Genomic DNA, 12,130 nt, shown 5'->3' with positions numbered 1-12,130 from the left:
CACATAGAGTTGTTCTTTATTCATACTTTGTTGTGGAAAATGTAATCTGTGATAAAATGTTACCCTTTTAATTTTATTTTTATGTTTCACAGGTATGTTTCTAGCTGACGTGATTGAGAAGTACTTTGTGTCCCCCACTTTGTTCAGAGTTGTACGACTTGCCAGAATCGGTCGAATCCTGCGTCTCATTAAAGGCGCTAAGGGAATCCGCACTCTGCTTTTTGCTTTGATGATGTCTCTCCCTGCTTTGTTCAACATTGGTCTGCTGCTGTTCCTGGTCATGTTTATCTATGCGATATTTGGCATGTCCAACTTTGCCTATGTTAAGAGGGAAGCTGGTATAGATGACATGTTCAACTTTGAAACGTTTGGCAACAGCATGATCTGCCTATTCCAAATTACCACATCTGCTGGCTGGAATGGTTTGCTAGCCCCAGTTCTTAACAGTGGGGAGCCTGACTGTGACCCTAACAAAGCTCATCCGGGGAGCTCCGTGAAAGGTGACTGTGGCAACCCTTCCGTTGGGATTTTCTTCTTTGTCAGCTACATTATCATATCATTTCTGGTAGTGGTGAACATGTACATCGCTGTGATTTTGGAGAACTTTGGTGTTGCTACTGAAGAAAGCGCTGAACCCTTGAGTGAGGATGACTTTGAGATGTTCTATGAGGTTTGGGAAAAATATGATCCAGATGCAACACAATTCATAGAATATAGCAAATTGTCTGATTTTGTAGCTTCTCTGGATCCTCCTCTTCTTATACCAAAACCAAACACCATGCAACTTATTGCAATGGATCTGCCCATGGTAAGTGGTGACAGAATTCACTGCCTTGACATCTTGTTTGCTTTCACAAAGCGTGTTTTGGGAGAAAGTGATGAGGTGGATGCCCTCAGAATACAGATGGAAGATCGGTTTATGGCAGCCAATCCTTCAAAAGTCTCCTATGAACCAATTACAACTACATTAAAACGAAAACAGGAGGAGGTGTCTGCTACTATCATTCAGCGTGCTTACAGACGTTATCTTTTAAGACAGTCAGTAAAGAAACTTTCATTTATGTATCAGAAAGATGGAGTTGATCTGCTTATCAAAAAAGATACAATTATTGGTAAGCTAAGTGAAAACTCACCTCCAGAGAAAATGGATATGTCTGCATCCACCACATCTCCACCTTCTTATGATAGTGTAACAAAAGCAGAAGAAGAAAAATATGAAGATGACAAATCAGAAAAAGAAGACAAGGGGAAAGACAGAAAAGGAAATAAAAAGTAAAAGACATAAAGAGGTTGTCCATGACAAATGTTCACAAGCCCGAGAAGATGACATTTTTATCAATAGCACTCTTATTGGAGGATTATGCCAAAATTACAAGTTTTTACATATTTACCCACTGCTACAGTCGGTGCCTGTACCACGACAATGACCCTTCACTAGCAAACTCTCAGTGTGTAACAGGGAAACAGCTTTGCCAGAAGAATAGTTTTTATTATCAGCTGGCACTAATGGAGAGGAGACACAAAAGTTCTACTTGGACTGTAGGAACCCTTAATGGAATGCAAAATTACCAGTCCTAATAAGTCTGTATTTTTGTGGAATAAGTGTATCCACTCTGTACATTTAATCTCCTGTGTATCTTCTATGTGTGTCAATTTTTTCGTGATCTCATTTGCTTTAATTCACATACTGCTATTTGTAATTCTGTTGTGCTGAGAAAAAAACTAAATACTCTTGCAGAGGAACACAAATGTCAGGAATACATAATTATGGCATCATAGTGTGAAGATAGTTCTCTTCAAGCCAATTCTAAAAGCAGGAAAACAAGATTCCAGATTATGAGCCTCAAGATCTAGATCAAATCAACAGCAAATGTTAAAAAAGAACAGAATATAGATAGAAAATTTATCAGAAAACAAAACAAGGGAATAATTTTCACAGAAAAGAGGTTGGTAGTTTAGTCTCTTGGTTTTAATATACTTACGTTTAATACTTTTTAGTAATTCTTAATTTATGATACAGTCAATTTCAGGTACAGTGATTTAAATAAATGGTGTTACACACACAACTCCTGTTTTGAAAAATGTGAAACTATGAAAAAAACATGGTTACTTTCAGAGTCTAAGTTATCTCATAATTTCTGAGAGATTTAAACAGTTCTTTTCACAGAAAACCTATGAATGCCAAATTGTGCCTACAGATAATTACTGAAATAAAAAAAGTGGTAGTCTCTTTTCTTTTTTTAACTGTAGACCCTGTAATTTCATGAGTAGCTTCCATATTTCATTGCAAAGTCTGTTTCTACACTCCTTATTTCACATGAATATATCCCACTTAGGACAATAATCAAAGCTATGTGTATAAATTGATAACAAAGTACCTTTTGGGACAAATACTACTTTAATGTATACCTCAGGCTTAAATTTCCATACTTTGGAAGGATGGGTCATGCCAGAGACACAAAATATGTACATCAGAGGTGGTTTTGACCCCCCATGGCACTTTAGTCAGGTTTCCACTGTATGTAATGCAATCTTCTGTAGAAAGGTGAGATGACCAAAAAGATCTACTTAAATCAGCTTTGTCCTGCATTGTGGTTTAGATGACTTTTGTATCATCAAGGCTGACACTATATATGTAAGTAAAATATCCTCTGTTATTTAATCACTTGTTTTACACAGTGGTACCTGTTTGAACAAAGAGACAATGACCTAAGTACTGTATTTATTGTATCAAATATGTACCCTAGTAAGTGTAGCTTATAACATTTCAATAGATAATATGATAGATTCTGTAATACTCCAAATAATTGGGAAGCTTTAACTGATGCATGCTTGCTGCTATTATCCTACAGCTATTAAAGTCTAAGATGGGAAGACATGTGAGTAGTAAAAAGAAAAAAACTGTTCGACGAGACCATCAGTCCTCATACCAGTAAGCAATAGTTTGCTGCTAATATAGATTTTATTTTGTTTGAGTTTTGTAATCAGCAAATATGCAGGAAATAACCAGACTACACAGGACAAATATATTGCTTAAAATGTGGGGCTAGAAAAAAACTTTTATAGTATATATCTATTGATCTATTCTTGTTATTTTGAAAATAGTTTTATTTTAGAACATTTTATACTTATTATAAGAAACTACACATATCTTCATGTTGTTAGTAATTTTTATTGCTGTCTATCTGTGACACTTTACTGTTGGGAAACCTAAGATACAGTGAGAATTTGTAATTGCAAGTTTCTGCTAATTATATTAAACATATTTTAATAAGGAATAATTTTAAAAGAAATGGACAGTACAGTTATTTGTCTGATCAGTAGGTAGGTCTTTGTATGTGAAACAAGATAGGAGGGTTTCTTTTAAAATTATAATCCTGTCTGTCAGTTTTCAGGGTAATCTTAGTAATACAAACATTGCTTTTCCCCGGTGTTAATCTCACAATGTCTGCTTTTCTTGTTGTTTCATACTGCAGTAGAAGCGCTTTAAATATAATTTATTATTCAAAATCTTTCTTCATGAGAATAGATAGTGAACTTGTGCAATGGACAGTGGAATACCTTGCATTTCTTACAAAAGAACTGGAATATAGATGGGCTCCTGCTTTTATAGAAACTATTGGCTCATAGTGTACTGGTGAACTGCATGCAGGAGGTTGTTTTACCGAAAATAACTACATTGCTAACAACCCAAAAGAATAAAGGTAACCTTTTTATGTACTTGTTTTAGTCTTTGTGTTTTTATTGTATGAAGTTTCTACAGATTAACAAGTAATGGTTGGTAAAATTAAGGGGGAACCACTTTAGCAATGAGGCAATGTGTTTTAGACATCTAGATCACATGTTGCTTTATGACTTAGATCAATATCAACTTGTCACCATCCAGATGAAATGAAATGCTTATGTTGTCCTGACCAGAGAAGATTTTCTAGAATTCAGAAAAGAATCGCATTCCAACTATGTGGTTTTCTGTCAGATTTTTACGAGTTGCACAGGAAGAGCTCCAGTAGTGTCCTCTGGTGGCCAAGTCTCCAGATTCTCCAGCCACAATTCTCCAGCCACAGTCTGGAGGCTGTCTCCAGATTCTTTGCTGAGCAGCAGATCCAGCAGACACTGCTCACCCTGGCATGGGTGTTCTGGGATCTGTCACCAAAATAGCCTTACAGGAGGATAACAGAGTCACTTTAATCCCATTCCTGCTCAAGAAACCCATGCTTGCCAAGAGAAAGGAAAAAGACCTGTTAGAGGTGTTAATGGCCACCCCACAGCTGTCTTCAGGTGACTGATGGCTTTACAGAGTCTAACAGGCATGGTCCCTGGCAAGAGGTTACTGCATACAGGTGGCAGGATATGGAGCAGCGTGTAGGCAGGTGGACCTGTGCATGGAGTAATTAATGCATTTTTTTCATTCTCATTTCTGTTGTGAAGAGTAGCTGCTGTATACTTGGGCCAATATAGCTAACAGGACAAAAAACCTCAAGTATGCTGTGCTTTGAAGGACAATGTGTATGGGTTTGGTAACTGTATCTAATTTGAATTAAAACTTCTTTTTTTTTTTTAATCCAGAATAGTTATTTTTTTAATATCTTAGTTGTTAACAATAATTACACAAAGCAATAATGTAAATGCTTTAAAAAATCTTGGTCATACTCTTGAATTGCTGTTTAAAGAACAAAATTGTTTTACGTCAGTGCTGGATAGGTCCGTAGTTAACTTTAAAATTCTATGTGGAATAAGCATGAAATGTGTTTGTAATAATTTTTCTACAAATTTGGTAGTGTGTGCAAGTATATGAGGTAATTTATAAAATCATTTTACCCTATAAAATTTCTATCATTGTAAAATATATGTTTATGGAAACCATAATCCCACTGAAGTCACTCTCCATTTTTGTTGACTCAAATTCTAAACTTTCTGGTCCTTTGCAAAAAGAGTAATATATTTGCAGATTTCAAGTGTATATATTTGAATAAACTTGTATCCTTTTATATTTATTTGAAATTATTCCAGTATACCTGGAAGTTATTTGTCTTTATGGAAGACACAGTTGACTTGCAGTCTTCCTCCTTAACCTGCAGGTATAAAATATATTCATGTTTTAATGTTGACATAAGACAGATGTTTCAGCATAATGAGTCAGTCATATATCGGTATGCAAAGCATTAAGCAAAATTCCTAGAACAGGAGGACACTGCACTCTCTGACTGTCCTAGTTCACAGAGAATGAAAAATTAATAAGAAAGGCTCACTTAAAATTTTCTCAGAAATGAGCTTTCTTTACTCTCTCTTACCCATCCAGGAATGTAAGTGTATTTTATTTTGTGAAAGTGCCATCAACACCCCTCCCCACCCCCCCCAACCCCCCTCAACCTATATTAGGACATAAAAGGAGAAAAGTTCTGTTTTTTAAAAATCGTGGCCTTGCTCAACTCCATAAAAAAAACTCTGTTTCACTTCTAAGGACAAGACTTCTCCTGCATTCAGCATACAAAATTACTTGTATTGTAAAAATATAGAAGGGAAAGATGGCAGGGGGAAGAGATAGAATATTGCTCATTCGCTTTCTTTGTAAAGAGGGCTGAAATATGTTCGGGGGGTTGTTCGTATTATTTTTAAGCAGAAATGTATGTTGCTGAGTACCAGAAGTACATCAGATTCAGTAAAAGAGCATCTTTGCTCTAGCTGTTAGCAGCATAGGATTTCTAATAAATAGTTAAGCCTGACTGCATCCAGTAGAGGGCACAAACACCTACCAGATGATCATGGTACTGGGCCTGGTGTCTTCAGCCACAAAGCATCAAGAAATACAAATTGCGATCAGAGGCACAGGGGGTAGCTTATAGCTTTCTAGAGAATGTATAGATTTTATACTTCTTTTGTTCTACTGAACTAATGAAGCTACAACATGATAATTCCGGTTGTGTAAAGATAGCTTGGTTGGTAATACTTTTGTGACTGGACCAGCCATTTTTGGATTTAGGTTCTGTACCCAGTAGGGCATGTGGCCCTATATCCAGAGCTGACACCACATTGGTTAAGAACTGCCACACTTATCTGAGTTTACTAAAATATAGCTGAAGGGTGTTGATGCACTGGGGAATTCCACAGGTAGATTTAGCTTTAGCTTTACTTTTATTAATAGGCATTATGAATTTAATTCCACAATGCACCTGTGAAACAGCCCCAACCTTCTGAAAGAATCACGTAGGAAAGTATCTGTCTCCTTTTCATGGCAAACAGTCATAAATAACATGAAGTATTGTTAAAAATACAATTTTTTTTGGATGTAGAAAATTCCTACGATACTCATTCTATAGTATATATTCAGAAAGGCTTATCTAGCTTTATAATACATTAGAAGAAATAATCTGAAATATCTGCAGTGTAGGAATATTTAATGGCTCACAAACCACTGCATTAGCAACATCATTTTCAGTGGGGGATGGTACCTATCTCTCTTATTCTCCGAGCACAGCTAGGTTTTGTTGATGTGATACAGAATGCAGTCTCTGTTACTTAACGTATTTTATTTTTTCTTGCTGATCAGTGGGAGCTGTTGCACAGTGAAAGAGACATAACCTAGTGCTTGCCTTAAAAAAAAAAAAAAAAAAAATCATACCGCAGTGTAACCCAAGCAAACTAAACTGCGGCACATTCTCATCCCTCTGGAGAGGGAAAATTGCATGCTGAAGCACACATGATCTCTGCTGCAAGAAAAGCTTTTGATGAAAATAAGGAATGACACTTCATAAACACTTTATAACAATCAAAACCAGCAGTGCCAGACATGCTCTGCACTTGCATTTTCTACAGCAATCTTGATAATAATCTTTGTAGAATCTGACAGCTGATTAAAAAAACCCACAGTACGTTTTTCAGAAAATGTATATCTGAAACAGAATGTAATAAGCTGTTTTCATTTTCAAAGTAGTAAGTATCTGTAACATTCATCTTCAAAAATGGTCAGAGAATTACATGCTGTATTCCTATTTGCAGTATTGTGTTGTAAAAATGTCATGCTTGCAGATACCATAGTAACCCCTGTCATGTGGTACTTTTTGATTGCCAAACTATACAGTAGCTTTATGCCCATATTCTGCATCAATACTTGCATTAATATCTGTTATAATGTTTAGTAAATACTGCATCTGCATCCACCCCATAAGGCAAATTGGACTATGGCAGTGATGATCATGTTCACGGTCTCAGGCAGACAAAAAGTTAAAATACTCTCTCCAGTAAAAGGCATTGTGAATCCCTGTAAACTTTCTCTTGTCTTAACTTCTTGATGGCCTTGATGGCTGTCAGATGTGATGTATAAATGTTCATGCAGGATTGCTGCAAATACTAGTATATTTATTTATATAGATGGAAAGCAGCTGCTCATGCTCTAACTGTGTAAGATTGGAAATTGGATGTGATTGATGTGGTGATGAATAGATGGGCAGATAAATGCAGGCTCCTGATAGCCTCTATCTGGAGCTGCATGTACATCCAAGAAATATTTTGGGAGTGATGCTCAAGAGCACTGTGAACTCACCAGCTTTACTGCTCTTGCTTTCTCATTTATTTGAAATGCATTTACTTGAAATTTCATTTATCTGCCATGTTGCAACAATCTTTTAGAATTTTGTTACTTTCATATGACAATTAAAAGAACAAGGAAGTGAGAATGTTTGTGTTGAAAGGATAGTAACCAATGGCAGATATGGAGAAAACATAATAAAATGTTAACATGATTTTTCTACTTGTATTTTAGGATTAAAACTTTTATTTCACGATTGAATTCTACCCCATATAAGGAGAGCTTCAACCACAGGAAATTTCAAAAGGTACATAGAAGAACTGATGACAGGAAAGGAAATTACAGTGTAGATATTACTGAAAGGTTATTAATATAAAATCTTTTGCAGAAGTTAATTGGAAGTTGGTGAACTCTAAAACTAAAAGATTGTACCAAAGAACATGGTAGCGAGAAAAGTCTGCAGCAGAGTACGATTAGAAATGGCTTTCTTGGCACAAGACACAGAAGACACAGACAAACCTCATACTAAAACCTAGGATCAAAAAATGCTTTACGTATCTGTTAATATCCAAAACGTATCTATGTGTATGTACCCTATTTATTCATGTCTATTATTATATAAACTTCTTTAATAATTTTAAGTGTAAAAATCTCCTCAATTTTCTTAAGAAAAAGAAAAGGGGGAAAAAGTGTAACCGGAGGGCATGCAGGCTCAACTTTTCCGTATTACTTGGTACCTACTCACACTCCAGCTTCTCTTTCCCTGTTCCACTATCAATTCCTTTGCATGACATGAAGATTTCACATGACAGTTCAGACTGAAGTGGTGTGAACGAGCTCCTTTTAAAAATATATTTTGAAGTAAAATAAAATATTTTTTCCCCTTTGAAGGACAGGGAAAGGTTGAGTTTGCAGGCCTTCCTAACCTAGTCAATAAGATACTGTCCAAAAAACACTCTCTTGTGAAATTTCTTAGCTTTTAAAAATATCTGGGTTGTTAAGTCAAAGGAACTGAATCTGAAAGGTTTCCTCAGTATTCCCCCATACAGACAGTGTAAAAAAAAATATATATATATGTTCTTCAGAGCTGCATTAAGTCTACAGGCTGTGACTTAATTTTTGCCATTGTTCTTATGGAAGTATATTTGTGGAAGTCTCAAGGAAGAACAGGTCAGTAGTGTCCATAGTATGCCATGTCGGCAGCAGTGGCCATATGTTTTCAATTATACCTAAAAAAGAAAACTAATTGCTCAGTATATCCACTTCAAACATTAGATCCAGATTGAAAACTACTGAAAATAATAGGTCTTGTACAACAGCTTTCCATAGAATTTAAATCAAATCCATACTGACTTAACTGTTTTCCAGTTACGGATTTCCTAAAAGAGAAATATTTCTACTTTCTTTTCTAGTTCTGTAGTCTAAATAAAATTTAAAATTACTGTTAGTCTTTACCTTATGGTAAAAGGGTTGCTTTCTTACTGCCTTGTCTAAGGAAGAGTACAAGACATGCCTTCAAAAGTACAATATTGGGAAGGACATTAATTTTTCTCAAGATGACTTTGCCAAACAAAGACTGGCAACATATGCCATTACTGCTGATGTAAAACATGTGAAAGAGGTTACACATTTAGCATTATTATTTCACTAAAGATAAGTAAGATTTATAATCTCAAGGTAAACCATGCAGGGAGAAGACTTTAAAAAATTAATTTAAGAAGAATTTTACATTAGATGTGTATCCAAAAGCCAAGTCTCTGAAATGTTATTTATATATAAAAGTGTAACAAGAATGATAATATCGTATTGTATAACCCCTGGGGTTCAAGGCACTGGAAGGAAGCCATGCATGTAGAGGAATGGACAGGAAGGATTTCCGAGTCCAATAATGAATATAAATGTTTCTCTAGTTACAAAATGTTAATCTCAAACCTTTTTGTGGCATTCTTTTCTGCACCTAAGGTTAAACATAAGTCACCGTAATTAATTTGTTTAGTATTATGTGTGATGATTAATGTTTATAGCATATCAAGATATTGCTTTTTCTGTTCATAGCTGTAATTGTTGGAAGACAACGATTGGCATATTGGAAAAGCCAGCTATTGGAAATGGCATAATTTTAGTTAAATAGGACAAGCATTAATGATATTTAGTGGATCTTTCTGTATGAAAAGAATATAAATAAGCCCTTCTAACTGCTATCAAGTCCATTGGCAATTAGTCAAGAAAAAATTAGCCTCCACCTGGACTACCAAGGTTAGATCACCATGTTATTGGTATGATAACTCAGTTTAATTAACAATAATACTATGCTTATTCTGTGAGTAACTATATAGAAATTTAAAAACAAATTTCATTGATAACTGCCAAATATTGGGAGAATTTGTTTTTACCTTACCAACATTATTGTAAAACAACAACAAAAAACCCCTTTAAAGCTTTTCTTGTATTCAGACTTCCTGTTCTTGTATATAAAATGTGGATTTCATTAATGATTTATGATTAAATATGATTTCATTAATGATTTAATTAAATCATTAAAATCCATAGGTTTGCTGCATAAAATATAGCATCTCTAATAGCTTGATTTCAATGTACTCTCTTGATTTATTGTCAGTTCTCTGACAATATAAGAGGAGAAATGAAAGCGATTACTTCAAGTACATGAGACCCATCTTTCCAAGGCAATATTTTAGAACTGCCTCTTACTAAAATAAATAGACAGTTAAGGTGTACAGAAGCTGTACTGTGCTTTTTCTAATATCTGCAGTTGTCACTGTTATTCTGTCAACAACCGATGATTAGGACTCTTTCAAAAGTAAGATTTCTTAGATAAGGGATTTCATTTTTTTATCAATGGCACTTTTCAAAATCTTTGCCTGTAACTTTTCAGAGGATAGAATTATGTGCCGCATACTGGAAAGAGGTGTTAATTGCTTTTAGATATTATTCTGATTTTGCTAATATTTATTTTATAATGTTTCTTTAATATTAAAGTATATTGGCTTGCACCAACAATTGATTTTGACACTGTGCTATCCATGATGGTCAAGACTAAGACAATTTGTGTGTTGTCATCACGTTAGTTAGATACCGGATTATGCATAAAGCCTGGTTCTACTGTCTTGCCCAGTTTCCTGACTTTTACCTTTTATCGTTGATGGTGACTTCATATGTACTGCAAATGTCTGAATGTTTAAAAAAGATTCCCCTGAAGCCTGGGAAGCCAGGTTTGAGATATGATTAGTTAGGGAGCTCAAAAAGAGCAACTATATTGAGATATTTTTGAGGACCTGATGTCTGTGCATTCATAACAAATCTAGAGAAAGAATATGTAAAAACTTGGTTTTTTGCTAAAAAGGAAGAAAAGTAAAAACTGGAAAAATGTTAAAATACAACCTGTTGACTTCTTATTTCTCTCCCTTATCTCAGAGTAGTAGAATTTTTCAGAGGATTAAAGCCCAGGAGAAATGGAGATGCTTGAACACAAGTGAATATTAGAACTTCTCATGAGGCTCAGGTCTACTCATATAACAAAGTTTAAAAGTTAAGGGTTCAGAAATTCCTACTCACTCTTATGGAAGTGCTTTATCTATAAAGGCAAGAGTAGCAGATGTGCATAGGTGGTGTAAGGTTCAAAAGACTAATAAAGGAAATATTTTTAAAAGTATTTTAACACCCAAAACCAGAAATCAAAAACAGTCATCAGGGTGCTGTGTAATAATTTAATCTGAAATGTGTCATTCTCAGTATGAATTTTCGCAAAGACTTCTGCTCTAAGTTTCTATTTGTGTAGGTGAGATGCATTTGAAATGCATGTCCCTTTGGTTGAACAAGGAATTCAAACAAGGTATAGCACTTTTTGTTCAAATGCTCAATGAGTAGTCTGTTTTTGGAGAAAGTGGGAGTTGGTACACCATAGTGTGCTGCATCTCAAATCCTGTTTCTGATGCCCAAATTCTTTCTTAGTCCCTAAGTTTTGGTGTTAGGATATCTAGTCCAGTGAAAAGTTATATTAGAAGACCAACTGTAATTGAACCAAAAAATGGGTTAAATTATTTAATATAAGTTCTCTATCTTCCTCAATTCTGATACTACTCCACAGGTAAAGAATTACTGAATTTTTGAGATGCATGTCTAACAGTTGAAAAAAATTTTAACAGTTTCAAAATTCATGTAGCACCCATTTCATACGATGGGGTCAATACATTTACCTTTAATGCCACATGTAAAAGCCTACACCTGTTCCTCCAGATATAGGTTATTTTCCCTTCTGACTTTAAGGCAGCTCTAGTAGAGTATAATGCAGTCTCCAACTCTTTCCCTTCTCCTTCCTGCTCTATTCCCAGTCTGGAAGAGAGAAGAGTTGCCTTTCAAGCAGGAAGACCACAAATCAATTTATTGCAGCGGATCGTTCAAACAGTGGAGCTGAAGAGTAATTGGATGAGCTGTAGCAGTTATTTCACATATGACAGCACCAGCAAATGGTGGTAGGTAACCTTATTAGCAAATAGACTTCAGCAGCAATTAGAATAAATGTGAAAGAATGAAGAAAGAAGACATCGTTATTTAGAAAAATAAAGTAGAGACAAGGTGAAGTCTTTT

General features: G+C 35.1%; 1 protein-coding gene across 1 annotated transcript in view; it reads left to right on the top strand.

Annotated features, from left to right (window-relative positions):
- The window catches only part of LOC140657256 (sodium channel protein type 2 subunit alpha-like), a 97,059-nt gene extending 95,047 nt beyond the window's left edge, over positions 1-2,012 (top strand). The window contains exon 28 of the mRNA XM_072874004.1: positions 93-2,012. Coding sequence (XP_072730105.1) covers positions 93-1,276 — 1,184 coding nt within the window. The 3' untranslated portion in view covers positions 1,277-2,012. The remainder of the gene's footprint in view (positions 1-92) is intronic.
- The last annotated feature ends 10,118 nt before the right edge of the window (positions 2,013-12,130 follow it).

This window comes from Ciconia boyciana, chromosome 10, assembly GCF_034638445.1.
Source record: "Ciconia boyciana chromosome 10, ASM3463844v1, whole genome shotgun sequence".
Taxonomy (NCBI): Eukaryota; Metazoa; Chordata; class Aves; order Ciconiiformes; family Ciconiidae; genus Ciconia; species Ciconia boyciana.
Note: the sequence above shows the minus strand (reverse complement) of the source record. Positions and strands in the feature narration are given on the sequence as shown.